The sequence below is a fragment of the Platalea leucorodia genome (genome assembly GCF_965183815.1).
Source record: "Platalea leucorodia genome assembly, chromosome: 11".
NCBI lineage: Eukaryota > Metazoa > Chordata > Aves > Pelecaniformes > Threskiornithidae > Platalea > Platalea leucorodia.
The window spans coordinates 18,543,774-18,560,070 of record NC_138833.1 but is presented as its reverse complement, the minus strand read 5'-3'; the positions used below and the strand labels follow the sequence as shown (position 1 = coordinate 18,560,070).

At 64.5% G+C, this 16,297-nt stretch overlaps 1 protein-coding gene across 1 annotated transcript; it reads right to left on the bottom strand.

The window, feature by feature from the left end:
• Positions 1-2,036: 2,036 nt before the first annotated feature.
• SYNPO (synaptopodin) lies at positions 2,037-16,031 on the bottom strand (the record flags this gene model as incomplete). The annotated part of the gene is made up of 5 exons (XM_082324067.1): positions 2,037-3,670; positions 4,972-6,869; positions 13,031-13,068; positions 15,154-15,187; positions 15,950-16,031. The coding sequence occupies 5 exons, from the start codon at positions 16,029-16,031 to the stop codon at positions 2,894-2,896; spliced, it is 2,829 nt and encodes a 942-aa protein (XP_082180193.1). The 3' UTR covers positions 2,037-2,893.
• Positions 16,032-16,297: the final 266 nt, after the last annotated feature.

Genomic DNA, 16,297 nt, shown 5'->3' with positions numbered 1-16,297 from the left:
AGGAAACGTCCAAAGCATGCCACCCCTCAGCCCCTGCTTGTTGTCTTTCCTCTCTGCCTTTCTTTAGGGCAGAAAATGCCCCCAGTTCTGTCCTTGCCCGCAGCGAGCCTGTGTCCTCATGTCCCGAGCCCCCTCGGAGCAGCACCCGCTGCCTGCAGCCTGCCGGGCAAGCAGGAGCCCTGGCTGCCCCCCCCCAGCACCTCTGCCTCAGCAGAGCTATTTTCAGCCTCTGGCCCCAAGGATGCAAGCCTGGCCAGCGGCAAGATGGGGCGCGGGGCCACTGGGCTGCGTTGCTTCTTTGCAGGAGGCAGCAGGAGACCAGCCCTGGTCTGAGCCCCCCCGGCTGCCCACCGGCAGCAGCACCCTCCTGCGCGGTCGGGGCATTGGGCTCAGCAAGTGCGAGGAGCGGGGCGGTGGCTCTGCCCTCTTTGGTGCATCTGGTGTCCCTCGGCTCGGGCTGATGCTGTGCAGCTTCCCTGAAGAGCCCTGGAGAGCAGGGGGTCCCCGCAGGGCCACAGCGGTGGCTGCCTGGCACGCAGCTCCCTGCCAGCTCCGAGTTCAACATTAACCATCCGCACGACAAGCGTGGGACCTGCGCCCTGTCCTTCCCTTGACCCCCCGCTGGGGAGACCATACCCTGACCCCCACGGGGGCGATGTCCCCACCACCAAGGCTGGGACGTCCCCAAGCCCCACGCACCCACCCGCTGACCCCAGCACAGGATCTCACCTCCCGTACCTGGCCAGGGGACACCCCAGACACCTGGGACCGAAGATGCTCTCCTGCTGGGCTGGGGACGAGGCCAAAGCCAGGCCGCGGCCACCAGCGCTCGGTGGTCCCAGCTGGCCCTCCGTGGCACCCCCGGGCTCCCTGCCGCTTGCCCTGACCCGTGCTGGGCTCCAGCCCAGATGCCAAGGTCCGGCTGCGGGACAGCAGCTATTTCTGGCTGAGAAAGGGGGCGGAGCAGGGCTCACCCTTGGGGACCGGGATGCCGTCACCCTGGCACGGAGCAGGGCTCACCCTTGGGGACCGGGATGCCGTCACCCTGGCACGGAGCAGGGCTCACCCTTGGGGACCGGGATGCCGTCACCCTGGCACAGAGCAGGGCTCACCCTTGGGGACCAGGATGCTGTCACCCTGACACAGAGCAGGGCTGACCCTTGGGGACCAGGACACTGTCACCCCGGCACAGTGCAGGGCTGACCCTTGGGGACCAGAACGCCATCACCCCGGCAGAGAGCAGGGCTCACCCTTGGGGATGGGGCCATCACGGAGCGGAGCTGACCCTTGGGGACCAGGATGGTGGCTTTGCAGCAGCAGCAGGAGGTGGCCATGTGCCACGTGTGCCCAGGCCACCCTGGGGACGGATCGGAGCCAGGCAGGCCAGGCTGGGTGGGATAACGGCAGTTTATTTCTGAGCTGGGTATACAACTGTGCGGCGAAGGCGGGTCGTGGTGGCTGGTGGGGCGAGAGGAAGGGCAGGCTGCAGGGCAGGGGGACCCCGGGGGACAGGGATGGGCTGGCTCCGACAGCATGCCCGGGGAAAGGGAAGGGGTGACAGGGGCACCCTGCACGGGGAACGTGCCAGAACCCCAACAGCCCAAACGTAGCCTTCTTCCTCAGTGCTGGTCTTACCGGCACCAAGGCTGTGTCCCCTGGGCGGTGGCTGCGGCCACTGCTGTAGCATCTCCTGGCAGCCCAGCCAGCTCCTGCTCACCCCTGGGTGGGGACAAGTGCTTTGGGGACCCATCACCCTCCCAGGCACCCACAGCTCTGCCACATAACTCTGTCCACCCTGACGCCCTCCTCTCCCCATCGCCCCCCCTGAGCCTCCCTCCGACACCGCTGCCCTTGGGGACCTCTGCCCCTTCCCCAGCCCCTCGCAGGGCTCCTCGTGGGGACACTGGCTCGTCCCCGAGACACTCTCAGCGTCACCTCCTGCACTGACACCTCCCTCAAACCCTCTGCAACCTGTACCACTTCCTTCGGCCCCCCCACAGCCCCCCACCTCCTCCCCCCTGCCCTGGCTGCCACAGCACCCGCCGGTCCCCCTGTGTCCCTCCATCCTGCAGGGGTGGGGACAGGGATGGGGTGAGCCCAGGATGGGGACAGTGACAGGGTACGGGATGGGGCTGTCCCTCTTTGCCCGGGCAGGGTGGGAGGGCACCTGTAAATGGTCCCCTTGATGTGGCAATAAATAACTTTGGCTCTCTTTTTGGTCACTGGGGAAGGATTTGGGGGAATTTCTTTGAGAATGGGTCAAAAGTAAAAAAAGAAGGCAATGAAGGACTGGGGGGCTGGGGGCTGGAATAAAAAAATAACTTTTCCTCCTCAAAATCTGGTTTCAATTGAAACCAGCCAGATCTGGAGGCTGGGAGAGAGTGGGAGAGGGTGCCCTGGCCGCGGCACCCACTTGGCACTGCCCACCCGTGCCGGGTACACCATGACCCCGCGGGCAGCAGCACCAGCCGTGCCACCCAGGAAAGCAGAGCTGCCGGGTGCCAGGGTCTGTGACAGCCCGGTGCTGGGGACAGGGGACTCGCAGGGGACCACGGAGCCTGTCCCCATCCCTGCTCCATGGTGCAGGGCTGCGGAGGGAGGGGGCCGTGCCGGGGGCTGGCTCCCCCCTGCTGCCTGCTCTGCCTGCTGACCACGCACCCCGAAAGGTTAGGGTGGTAAAAATAGAGCTGGGCCATGGGATGGCGGGCAAAGGGAGGCACCTGACCCCGCCGGCACGCGGAGGGGCCGTGGCAGCTCCACCGGGGAGCGAGGACACTGGTTTTTGGGGACCTCAGCCCCGAGGGTTGGGGTGTTCCCTGGGAGGGGGCCAGTGAGTGGCATCGCCAGGGCTGGCAGGACCGGGGAGAGGGTGGCCTGGCCGGGACCGGCTCGTCTAGGAGGTGCAGGGGGCCCCCGAGGGCAGCCCCCCTGGCTTCAGCCGCAGGCTGCCGGTCCAGCCCCGGGGACAGAGGTTGAAGCTGTGGATGCCAGGGCTCTTGGCCCCCGAGTCTTCGGAGTCGAGGGAGACGTCCGAGTCTGTCGGGGACCGGGAGGTGCAGCGCTTGGCCGAGGATCGCCCACCCACCACAGGGGATGGCAGGGGGCTCTTGGGGCTGGGGGACAGCCTGGGGACGGGGCAGGACACACCGGGTGGCAGCAGAAGCCGGCGACCCTCTGCCCAGGCGGCTCGGGGCATCCCAGGGGAGGCACAAAACTGGGGGCCATCCACCCGGGGCAATCGCAGGGGGCTTTTGTGGGTGGGCGAGGGGCTGCCCAGGCTCCCTGGCATGCTGCTGGCAGCCTGCAGTGCTGGGGCTCTGGAGCTCTCCAGTCGCACCAGCTGGGGGGACTGGGGCAGGCTGGGGGGGCCGGCGGGGATGGGGGTGAAGGGCCGGGAGCCCTCCGGCCCCACGGCTTTGGGAGAGGAGCTCTTCCTCCGGGCAGCGTTGATGATGTTCCTGGCGAGCCGCGCTTGCATCTGCCGGCTGGCCCGGGGGTCGGCGTCCTGCCGCAACGGGGACAGGGACCTCTCACTCCATGGAGGGGACATTGGGGGTCCCTCGTCCAGCTCGGGCACCGAGGCCGGGCTGGCCCAGCCGTCCAGGCTGCCCGGGCACCGTGCCAGCCGGGGCGTCCAGGTGGGCGAGGCGGGGAGGGACAGCCGCCTTTCCTGGAGGGGGACAGAGAGCGGGTTAGTGCCGGCACCACTCAGGGGGATGAAGGGGACAGAGCAGAGGGACAGGGGCAGGACTGGTGCCAGGCCAAGCTCCGTGCTGGCTCAGCCCTGCGGGAACTGGGGATGCATCCTCATGCATTGCACCCCCCCCAAGGGCTCCCCAAAAACGCATTTGCCTCTGCACCCCCTCACCAGCCGAGGAGGTCGGGGCAGGCTGAGCCTGCAATTAATCAGCCTTGCCCAAAACATGACCCAGGACCTCTCACTACCTGCAGCTTCCTAAAGCTTCCCCCCGGGTGATGTGCGGAGACCCCCCTGCGCCGCCCCGGGGTCCATCGCCCAGCAGCTGCTCCCCAGCTGGCAGGAAAGAGAAGAGCCAGGTCTGACAGCGCAGAGAGTGTATTCAGAAAGAAGGGGGAAAAAAAAGAAAAACACAGGAGAAATAAAAGCACAGTCGAAAGGCAACTCGTTACTGTAGGGAGAGCGGTGGGAGCAAGGGACGGGCAGAGGCACGGGCTGGACCACGAGCATCAGGCTGAGCATCGCCGAGCTGGCCCTGCCCTCCTCCGCCCGGCACATCCCTCGCTCCCGGCCGTGCCAAGCAGTGCTGCCAGCTCCAGCACCGAGCCTGGGGAGGGACAGGGACCCCGCGGTGTCCCCGGCACCGTGGGGCTCCACTGTTCCCCCAGGGATGTGGCTCTCCTCCGTGGCATGGAAGCAAATGAGGACAGATCCTGAAGGAGCAGCAAAAGAGACAGGAGCAGGCACAGTGAGGCGGAAAGGTGGTGTGTCCCCTCCGGGTTTGCTTTGGTAGGAGGTCAATAGGAACCAGCAGGACAGAGGGGCTGCGGGTGAGCAGGCAGAGCCGGCAGCTGCCGGCTACAAGAGCTGGAAAGGCAGGAGGTGAGGAAAGAACGGAGCCAGAGATGCGATGCTCCATACAGTTTCCAGGTGAGAGAAGAGAGAAAGTGCCGGCGGTCCCGTGGGACGGGCAGGCTCCCGACGGCTCTTTGGGATCCCATGGGCTCTACGCCCCTGACTCCTGCCACCTCCCCTTGGCTCCCATTACACTGAGGGTTCAGCAGCGCCTGTCTCACCCACGGTCCCAGCACTGCAGCCTCCCAGCTACTTCTTTTTTCTATTTCCTATTCTTTTTTCCCCCTTTTTTGTGGTTGGTTTGGCTTTTGGCACACCTGTGAGCGGTTAGGGAGGACTCGGCTGGCAGAGGGAAGCCTAAACCCCCTGTGTTTTTATCTCCGCCACCGCTACTTGTAGTAAAAAGAAGGTTTCCACACCTGCGGCTCGATGCCGGCATTCCTGGTGGAGTAGGAGGGCCGGGGCGCCTGGAAGCCCCCCTTCGCTCGGGGCGGCAGCAGGTGGCACGGGGAGGCCAGCAGCACCTCGGTCGGGGCTCCGGGACCGGCACGGCTGCCGTGAGTCAGGGGCAGAGCCCCAGCAGCGCCGGGGAAGGGGCTGGAGGCGGTCTGGCCGGCACTGGGCACGGCAGGGGGATGCCAAACAGGGGAAGGAGGCAATGGAGAGGTCGGGCAGGAGGTTTGCTGAGGGTAGGGGTAGGCATCGGGAAGAGAGGGTCTGGGTGGAGGCACCTCCTGGGGCATGGACCTCGCTGGCCCCTTGGATGGGGAGAGGATGAAGAGCGAAGACTGGAGCTGGTAGGGCTGGTGCTTGGAGATCTCGAGTTCCTTCTGGGAGACCTCGTTCTCCATCAGGTTGCTGCCATACAGAGATGCGGGGGGGGTTTTGGAGGGCCTGGAGGGACTCTTGGAGGCGTGTCTGGAGACCATGGGCGACAGGCAAGCGTTGGCATCGTACTTCCAGGAGGGAGGCAGGGACATGGTGGGTGACGGGGACCGCAGCAGCTTGGGCTGGGAGGGAGCCTCGATGATGAACTTCTCCATTCTGGACTGCCGGCGGGCGAAGAGCTCGGCCCCCTTCCCTCTCGCTTCGCTGAGGTTGTGGCTGGGCTGCGGCTTCGGCTTGGGCTGGATGGTGGGGGATTTGAGGCAGGAGGACCACGCCGGAGCATCGTCGGCCGGCGGGAGGTGCTGCCCGCCCCTGGCTGTGTTGTTGGGGACAAAGTTGGCAGCTTCAGCCCCGAGGGCGAAGGGTTCATCCTCAGCACTGGGCTCCCCCTGCTCCTTCTGCTTTTTCCTGCTGTCTGCGCTCTGGACCAGGTCCAGCAGATCGGGGTTGGGGCCCAGCTTTGGCTTCTCAACGAAGGTGAACATGGACTTTTTGCTGGCTCTGCGGGCGGCCGACTCCTCCAGGATCCCCGTTTTGGGCAGGGGGTTCGGTCCACTCACCCCGTAGCCCAGGGGGGGACCTGGCAGCATCTTCTGCTCCCGAGGGGGGTACAGGGCCGAGTAGGCTGGGGGCGAGCGGACACGGGTGAGCGGCGGGGGGCTGCTCAGGGTCTCCGCATAGGTGGGCGGTGGGGGCATCTCAGCAGCAGGGGGTCCCTCCACGGGCTGGCTGCTGGCGGGGGACGTCTGGGTGCCAAAGGGTCTGGCCGTCCGGTTCTTCACAGGCTTGGGTTTGGCCAGGGTGAGATGGACCTCGTAGTACTGCCGGCCCCATGCCCCATTCTGCTGCTGGCCGGCTGGGGATGCTGTCCCCATGGCAGTCCCCGCCGGCGCGCTGGGCACCTCATCAGGCACCTCGCCGTTCTTCCCCTCCTCGGGGCTCTGTGGCAGGGCAAGAGCCGCTGTGCTCAGCCCTGCAGGGGCTCCCGCTTCCCCGAGCCCCCCGACTCCACTCTCCATCCTGCCGGCAGCCCGGTTCTGCATGCCGTTGGTGGCAGCCGACGCCATGTTCTCCTTCAGGTAGATGCTAAGCGGGACCTGCTGGGCTTCGGCAGGCGGCTCCCGGCACAGGGAGGCGTTTGCCCGCAGCTCCTCTCCTGGCGTGCCGGGCTGGCTGGGATCTGGCTTTGTCCCCTGCCCCTCACCCTCTTCCATGGCTGCTTGCCGAGGCCGGGGCGCAGGGCTCAGCGGCAGCCCCCCGCCATGCCCGGCCTCGGCGAGCCCGTCGACGCGCTGCTTGCGGCGGTTGAAGAGGAGGACGCCCTTGGAGCTGGGGCCGGGTGCCGTGGTGAGCTGTGCTGCGATCCTCTGGCTCCGCGCCTTCGCCTCCTTCAGCTCCTTCTCGGAGAGGCTGGCACTGCGGGAGAGACCTGGGCAAGGGGGAGAGGGGGGTTAGGGGGGCTCAGCAGGCACATGGGATCCCAGCCCTCTCTGTCCAGGACCGGCAGCCCTTCCTCCAGGTATCCCTCAGCATCCCAACCCCTTCCCCGGCAGCTGGGAGAAGGCCGGAGGGATGCTCCGGGGCTGGGGTATGCCGGGGGATATCATAGTCCAGGGGCGATGGGGACCCAGAGCTGAGACACTGAGCTGCAGCTCTGCACGCTGGGGGGACAGACGGCAAAGCCCAGGAGACACCCAGGGGCACTCAGGACCTTTCCTCCTGTCCCACTGCGGTGACCGTATGGGAAAGGAATTTCTCCAAGGGCTTCGGCAGGTCTCAGGTTGCAGCTCACATGGTTTTGGCCTCCGGCTCGAAGAGACAGCGGGCAGGGAAGGGGTCAGCATCTGTCCCCCAGCCCCTCGCCCCAAATCCTGGCATGCTCAGCCCCGAGTGGGCAGAAAAGCAAATCCAGCATCAGTGGGGAGATGCCAGCTTGCCATAACCTCATGGAAAAGCCAGTGGCCAGCCCCATCTGGGGGCTGACTTACGGAGCAACACGAGATGGCAGCAGCCGACAGAAGCTGTGCAGATCCCGACCCGCTGGACACAGACACAGCCCACAGCAAGGCACCAACCTCATGCCTTGGGAGCCTACGCAAATGCTAAAAGCAAAGTGCTAAAAGCCCGGCGAAAGCCCTGCGGTGAGTGGCCGGAGTGCCGCTGGGCTTCTCATGTGCTGGCCAAAAGGTCAGGGCACCAGCCCTTCCCGAAGGCCAAAAGGATGTGGAGCTGCCGGGAACGCATTTTCTTGGGGTGAGCAATTTCCTACGAGCGCGCCCTGAAGCGCCCGCGGGAAGGGCAGCGTCCCCGGCCCCGCCGAGGCCACTGCTCGGGGACAGACGCGGGTGCGGAGCATCAGCATCACCCCAGCACCCACCAAGGGTGCAGCCCCCTCCCCAAAGGCGCTGCCAGGATGGCTGTGATGGGGTGTCCCTGCTCTGGCCCCCACAGGGAGGTGGGTGGCCAGGGCCACCCGCCCCAAGCCCTGCTCCTCGGGGCGCTGACAGCACCCGCTCCCCTTCCCTTCCCATCCCTTCCCTTCCCATCCCTTCCCTTCCCATCCCTTCCTTCATGTGTTTCTCATTTTCTTGCCTTCTGTGCCGCTTGGGAGCCTTCCAGGATATTTTCAGCAGTGGCTCAGCCTACCAGCGAGGGAAGGGATGAATGACTAAGCCAAATCCTTCCAGCGAGCCCACGGTGAAGCAGGAGGGCTGCTGCAAGCTGGGCATCTCCTCTTCCTCACCCTTCATCCCTCCCGCCTCCCTCAGCACTCAGCAAGCCCTTGCCCCGGCCCCAGCACCGCCAAGGCGTGCAGGATGGCTCTGCCTCCCTGGAGCAGCTGGAGAGGAGGAGGAGGAGGGTGGATGAAGCCTTCGGGCTGCCCGAGAAGAGGGTTTTGGCTGGGCACGGGGGAGAGGAGGCAGAGATGCCACTGGAAACCCTCTCCTGGAGACGAGAAGCCCGTCCACAGCGGCGATGCCGGCGGCCAACATCTCCCCCGGTTAGCGCCCAGCATTGTTTAACGCCCCATTTCTATTTGCTTTGGCGGCGGCACAGAGCGGGGCCGCGGTTTCCTCCGGCCGGGCTGGCTGGAGGGCGGCCAGCACCGTGGCTCCCACTCCACGGGGTCACCTTCACCGCCTTTATCTCTGAAATGGAGGAGAAATACGGCCAAGGAGCCATTGAGAAATAAGCCACAGGCTCCAGTTGTCTGCGAAATTCATGCTCCAAGCCGAGCATCCCCACTTCCTCGGAGGCCGAGGCCGCCTAAGAAGCTGAGCTCTCGGCGGAGCCATTTCGCAGCCTCTTGCTCTTGCTACTGCCTTTTAACAGCAACCAAGGGGCCTTGGGGGATCTCCTCCGTGCTGGAGGGATGACTCAGCTCTTGGCCAGCCCATTCCTGCTTGGACTAGCCGCTGGATACACTCTTGTGTAGCCGGGACCAGCACCAGGATTTGTCCCCTGGGATTTTGCCCCCAGATATCCCCATCCCTTGCTGCCGCCCCGGGCACAGGCTTCCCTCTGGGCCAGGCGTTACTGCTGGGTGGGAGCCCCCCCACCCGAAATCCCCCACCTGGCATCTGCTCCCATCATCGCCTTGCAGCCCCCCCATCCCGTACGTGCTTCCAGCAGCCACTCTGCCCCTGCCATTTCCGAGCTGCTCCACCCTAGCCCACTGGAAGCGAATCCCTCAGGATACTAGTGGGGATGGGAGGGATAATAATTGCTCTTCACATCTAATTTTTATCGCACGGATGGAGAGCACTGAAGCCTCTGGCAGGCCAGAGGAAACTGCAGAGAACAACCCTGTACACCGCCCTGCTTGCACAGTCGCACACAGCCCAGCAGACAGACGAGTGGATGGACAGACGGACCCTGCAGCCCGCAACCCAGCTCTGCAGGCACCGCTGCAAATGTGGCTCATCATCACTCAACCCCGGATGACATCCCATTCCCAGCCGAAGGGCAGGGACCACCTCCATCCCTCCTCCCCCCCGTCTGAGCCGCAGGATGAGGTTATTCGATCTTTAGCCATCTGCTGCGGTGGCCGGAGGGACCCCCATTACCCGGGGAGGGTCCTGCATCCCTCACTCCCCTTCCAACTGCAGGGAATATCCCTTCGTCCTTCGCCACCGTCCCCTGCCAGCCAGGGAGCCTCAGGTGGACTCCGGGTGGGTGCTTCCCCCTGGCCCCAGGCGGGCGGGAGGGAGCTCAATGTGCTGAAAATGTCCAAGTGCTGGGGAGGAGGAGAAGGGATGCAGGGCTGAAGGCAGCCCAAGTGGCACGGGGAGGAGGCGAAAGCAAAACTATGCGCGGCCGAGGGCGCCTGGGGCTCGCACGGCACTGGAAACCGGCTTCCGCCCATTAACAGGAGTCCAGTCCAAAATCCGAAGGGTGACTGGCTCTTCTCGCGCTCTTCCACTCTTCCTTCCTTCCTTCCCACGCCGCGCACCAGCTCTCCACCACGCTGCCCTTCGGGAAGGAAACGTCTCCCCTCTCCAAATGTCCCACCTTCTTCCAAGAACAATGAACCCAGCCCCGCCAGCCCTCTCCGCTGCCGCGTCCCTGTGCTGGGGGTCCCCCGGCAGCCCCCAGCCCTGCGGTCCAGGGATGCCAGGGAAGGAGATGCTCCCTGTGCCCCACAGGATCGCTGGGCTCCCGGGGCATGTGAGCAGCCGGCCAACAGCCCCCAAGTGCTATTTCAGTGCAATGCACTTCGGCTCGAGCCAGAGGAACCTGTAGACCTCTATCTATATATTTATATAGGCACTTGTTCCATAGGTTTCCCTTTGCTCCAGGGGTTACTTCCAGCAACATTCCCCAAGTGCAGAGCTTAACAGCTTCTTACCGACCTGTCAGTCATCCTTCCCGCAGCACGTACTGTGCTGTCTCCTCCGGAGCGAGGATGACGAAGGTGATGAAAGGCATTTTTGTTGCTCTCCCCTCCTGGCCAGATGGGAAAAAAAATTTCCTTCCAGCTCAGTTTTCCATGCAAAGGATGGGTCCCCCCGCACAGCGCTACTGCAGAGCATCTGCAGTCCAGCCAGCAAAGGCTGGAGTCACCATCTGACCCCAAATGATGGTGAAGGACGTATCAGACCCTGCTTGTAGCCTGCCCTGCCCTGACATCAACTCCAAAAGCTGGAATGAGACGAGGATTTGGCCCCAAATTGCAGGGAGGGGAGACACCCCAGGGCTCTCTGAGCTGACAGATTCAGTTGCCGGTCTTGATGTGGCCAGGATGTCACATGAAGAAAACCAGTGATTTGGGAGCTGCCACCTTGGAGATCTGGGCGGCTGCGAGCACCAGGCGTGACGGTGACAAGTCCTTGTGCAGAGAAGCCAAGAGATATCGGAGTCCTGGTGGGGCTGGCGGGATGCAACAGGCTGTGTGAAATCTTGGACTCAAGGCTGGCAGGTGACTCCAAAATCTATCCCTAGCCTGCTCCTGGTTTGGATGCTCGGCCATCCCACTGCTGCAGCCCACCTTGGCCAGCTCGCAGGAGGATGCTCAGGATGGCCCACTGGCCCCAGGGCCAGGCAGAAACCCCAAATCCACCTTCGCACAGTGCAGCAGCCGCCATCTATAACCAGCAGGCGCTTTTCCTTCTTTCCAAACATTTCTTGGGCTGCTGTGGGTCAACCCAAACGGTCCCTCTTGCTGGAAAAACCCCACCAGCAAAACCAAGAATTAAACCGAGACAAACCCCATCTCCAGAGGGACGCATGCCGCCGCCGTGCCACCTCCCTGCCAGGAACCCGAACGCACACCTACAGCTGGGCGGTGCTGGGGAGGGGGAATCCAGTGCTTTCACCCAAACATCGAGGGCCTTGGACACCGAGGAAATGTAAGCAGTTTTTTTGGCAAAGAAGCCAACTGGCCTTTTGCCCCAACTCCAGCTGTGCAGGATTTTTTGCAATGCGCACTAACCCACACACATTTAAGTCTGTGCTTCCCTACAGCTCCCTGAGTTATCCCAAATAATCTGCTGCTAGGAAAACAAGGCGGGTAGCACAGACAGGCAGTTGAGCTAGCTAGAAACAGATATGATTCAAACAAGGATAAAAATATTGCAATTTTCTGCCTCATTCCCACCTTCCAACCCTCCTATATCCCAGATATAAAACCTCCATGAAGTTTTTATCCACGCTGGCCCTGCAGACCCAAAAAGCCCCGGCTCAAGCAGTGGGTGCCGTGGCGGGAGCAGCCTCGCCTGCCTGGCAGGGCGCACCACGCCGGGCCTCTCCTCTCGGGTGCCTTTGCCAGTGACAAAATCTGGCACAGCGAGAAAATTCGATGCGCTTGCAAGTTTTCTCTGCGCTCTGTTCACAAGGGCTTTGCTGGATTTGGAGCTGTTTGCCTCCCAATGCTCCTCCCGGCTCGCAGCCATGCCCCAGCCTTGCCTGGTGCTCAGCACCCAAATCCTGCCAAAAATGGCCCTGCAGTCTCCAAGCACCAAGCCCTGGGGCACCCATCTGCCACCCGTGGGGAGAAGGAAAAGGGGCTGGGGGGGGTTTTGCTCTTTAGTAGGGACTGGCTGCCCCTGCCCCAGCCCCGCTTCCCCGGGGCACGCTGAGCCGAGGGGATGCAGCGAGCAGCCCCAGCCCCGTGTGCATCTGCACTGGGGAAGAAGAGGCTGCTGCTACAGCAAAAGTGGAGGCAGCACCTTTCCCCAGCTGGCCAAAATTCAGCTTTTAGCTTTGCAAAAGGAGGCTGGAGCCGGGCAGACCTCCTCCAGGCTGCCCTGCCATCCATCTGCCTGGCACGCAGCAGAGCCAGCCCATCCCATGGTCGGGTACCACGGGGACCCCATCCCGCCTGGCAGGTGAGTCCCAGCTCCCCTACACCTGCCGGTGCTCGGACTCGCCGCGACACATCCCGGGCTGCTGGGGCCCCGGTGACAGCCCCGCCGGGCTGGTGCCATGAGCCGGAGGCGCTGGCCTGGCGAGAGAAGGTCATCTGGCTCGGCTTGGATGGAGGGAGCGGGGAGGGGAGCGGGATGAAACGGGGCCTTCGCCTGTCCCTTGCACAACGCGTAAGGGATCCATCCCGCTGGCTGCCAAGCCGGAGGGACAGACCTCGTGTCTCCAGCGCCGGGTGGCACGGCCAGGGAAGGGGACACGTCCCCGCCGGGGGGGACGGGGACATTGCCTGGGAAGACGCTTGGCAGAGCTGGGCGGTGCGACCCTGCTGAGCCCCGGGGGGGACCCCCACGGCCCCCCACGGCCCCCCGCTGTGCCGCCCACGCCCCGTGCCGGACCCTCGGCTGTGGGCAGAGGGAACCGACACCCGCCCGGCTCATTTACCGGCAGAGAAACCCCCCGTAGCCCTCCTCTCCCCCGGGGCTCTCTGCGGCTCCACTCCCCTGCCCTCCGCCCACCATCAGCACCCCACGGGGGAGGTGGGCGTGCACCCCCGGACCCCCAAACCCCCCCCCCTCCCCGTGCACTGCCAGCCCCCAGCACCCCTGCACATCCCCAGATCCCCGGTCACCCCCCTCTGCGCTCCCACTTCCCCCCGCCCCGCTTCTGCGCTGGGCCCCCCCGGCCCCCCGGCCCCTGCCCCGGCCCCCCCAGCCCCGGCCCTACCCGCGGTGCCGGTGCCGCCGCCGCCCCTCGCAGCCCGACTGCACCGGGGAGGAGGCGGCGGGCAGGAAAGTTGCGGCAGCTCCGCCCTCGGAGCGGGCCCGGGGAGGGGGGGGGGCGGCGGGCGGGGGACGGGGCCGGGGGGTGGCGGGTCCCGACGGCCCTGCCCCTGCCCGCCCCGCCCGAGCGACCGGACGGGACCGGGTCCCCCTCCCCGACGGCACCGGCAGCCGCCCCGGCTGCTCCCGGCGGCCCTGCCCCGCCGCTTCCCGTCCCGGCTGGCTCTGCCCCGAGCCCCGGGGTGAGAGCGGCCGGGGCATCCCCTTGCCCAGCCCGGGGCATCCCCTTACCCAGCCCGGGGCATCCCCTTGCCCAGCCCGGGGCATGCTCTTGCCCAGCCCGGGGCATCCCCATATCCCTGCCCTGCACATCCCCGTATCCCATCCTGGGGCATCCCCCTTTCCCAGCTCTGCACATCCCCCTTTCCCAGCCCTGAGCATCCCCTCTACCCCAGCCCTCACCCCCTTTCCCTCCTCCCAGCACTGCTGGGGACCTGCAGCACCTTACCCAGGCCTCCCCCTTGCTGCCGGCTTCCCCCATCCCTAAAAAGTTGGGGCACTTGCAGCTGGGCAAAAATCCAGCACCGGTGTCACCACCCTGGGGACCCTCGGGAAGAGCACCGAAAGCCCAGCGGTGGTCTGCTCCCAGTGATGGGGGACTACAGCCCTGGGCGAGATGATTCCCGGGGAGCCAGCATTGCCTCCCACATCCACCACCCCGCTCCCGCTGGGGCTGCCGAGCTCCCAGGCATCGGGACCAGCCTCACCCCCTCCCGCCCCTGTCCACACCGCAGGATGAGCTCTTGGTCTTATTTTTTGCCTTTCTAATTTCCTTTCTTCCTGCCCCTCTTTGCTTTTTTGTGCTTTTCTGGTTTTTGAGGGAGACTGGCGCTGGCTCGGCAGCCCCCAGGGAGCGAAACCTTCCGTTTATTTGCACACCAGACAGAGAAACCAGTCCTGCCTCCTGCATCTCCCAGCCGCTGCCTCTACCCGGGGCTCCTGCGCTCCCCAGCCTGCCCCGAGAGGTGCCAACCAGCTCGGGCCGCCGCGCCGGATATTTGGGAGCAGCCAGCCTGGCCTTGGGCTGCTGGATGGGGACCAAAGGGGCACCCGGGCCCTGCCTGGGTGGGTCTGCACCGCTCGGGGGGCACCTGCTTGGCGCCCAGCTCGCGGGACCACCCCTGCATGATTTTGGGTGCGGATGGATGCACCGCTTTCTCTTGCAGGAGCTGCACAGGGTGTGCGTGTGTGGGTGCGTGTGTGTATTTTACCCGCAGCCAGCCAAGGAGAAGAGGAGCAAATCCCCAGCACCTCCCTGGGATGCTCCTGCAAGCACCCTGCTGCATAGGCAGCGCCGTTGCCACCTGCAAGGGAACGTGCCCTTCCCTCCCTCCTCTGCTGCCGTCCCTGCTCTGAACCAAACCTCCCCTTTGCAAAGCTGCAGGTTTTTTTGCAAGGTTCCTGCACTGCTGCCGGCGCTCAGGACCCTCAGTGACATCCTGCCCGGAGGCTCTGGAAAGTCTGACGGGTCCCGCAGGCAGCGGCTGGTGGTGATCTCACTCGGAGGGGGAGGAAACGGGACAGACAAACTCTTTCCAACAAACCTGTTGAGTTACTTTAAAATTCCAGGCTGGCAGCAAAAGTGCTGGATGGTGGCGCGGGTTAGGAAAATGCTGAGCCTGGACAGAGTCAGGCAGACCTGACCTTTCCCTGCCGCAGATCTGCCATCCCAGAGCAGAGTGAGAAACGGGAAGCCTATTTGGGCCCGTCTGGTTTGTGCGCTGAGCCCTGAAACAGGATGCCCGTACGGCCCGGGGAGCTGCCGGGGCAGCAGTGAGCCAAAGGGCTTGGCTGAGCTTCGCAGCCCTTGTCCCATCCAGGGAGCCACTGGTTTTGAGGACGTCTGACACCCCAAAAAGGCAGGGGATGGATTCTGGGCACCAGGTTCATGTTGAGCATCCCCGGCTGGTCCTGTCCCTCCCCATCCTGGGGGCTGCTTTGGGAAAACCAGGCTCTGAGCAGAGCAGCAGCATCCGATAACACCATCCCATGGGGACAGTGACACACCGGCCCCGGCGCCGCATGGCAGCTGCGATAACAGCTGGGCAGGAGCAAAATAGAAAGAAGGGTGGAAGCAGGGTTTAAAAATGCCTGTAAGAGGATGGGTCTGATCCCGTGGGAGCATCTTCCCCGGGTGGGGAGGTCCAGGCGTGGGAGTGGCTGTGGTAACCCTAGATATGTGCCTGTATTTGTGTCCCTGTGGCTGAAGGGACAGTCACAGAGAGGAGTGGCTGCGAAACAAGGCTGTGAAGCGAGGCGATGGCAGAGAGCATTGTAGGAACCAACCAGCCTGAAATAAAGTGCTTAATTTTTAAACCGGGAGCCGAAAGAGAGATGGCCCCAAGCCACATAATGAATGCGGGGCCATCCCTGCCCTGACCAACTGGGGAGACGTGTCCCTGTCCCAGGCAGCGCCCCAGGAGCTGGCCCTCATCACTCTCCTTTTGGCAGGGTCCTGTTGAGCCCCGAGGCCAGGGTGAGGGCCAGGAAGCCCACCCGGCTTGTGCCACACTCGGGGTTCGGCTGAGCTTTCGGAGACCGTGGGAACCCACCGGCTGCCTTCCCACCCCCCTCCTGAGAAAAGCTACAGATTCCTCCTTATTTTTAAGGCCAGAGAGATCATCTCAAGCTAAAAAAGTCCCAGCAGCTCGCCGGGAGCCTGGGACTGCTAACCCAGCGGAGGTCCTGCCCTGGGAAGAGCCGGGCGTTCCCACCACTGTGCCGTGCAGCGGCAGCCCTGGCACTGGGATCACAGCAGTGCTTTTCGGGATGTGGGATGGTGGCTAAAGGGGGTTTCTCTTACCTGCTTTCCTCGGCTCACCGATGGGGTTGATGAGGACCCGTTGGATCTTCACCACTTTCCACTCCTGGCTGGGGTCGGCCATAGGGCTGGGTGCTGTGGGGGGCAGCTCTGGGGCAGAGCCGGGGCATTTTGGGGGGACTGCAGGCTCAGCCACCGAGGACAGGCTGCCACTGTCCAATGTGGGACCCAGTGCATCCCCATTGAGCCCCGCGGGCTCCTGCCGGCAGCTCCCGCTTGCCTTCCCTCCCAGCGGCCCTGTCCATCCCTTCTGCTCGACCGGCTCGGAGGCAGGAGTATCCCGGAGCTGACGGCACCTCTGCCCACCTCTGCTCCCCCTCTTCTGCCAAT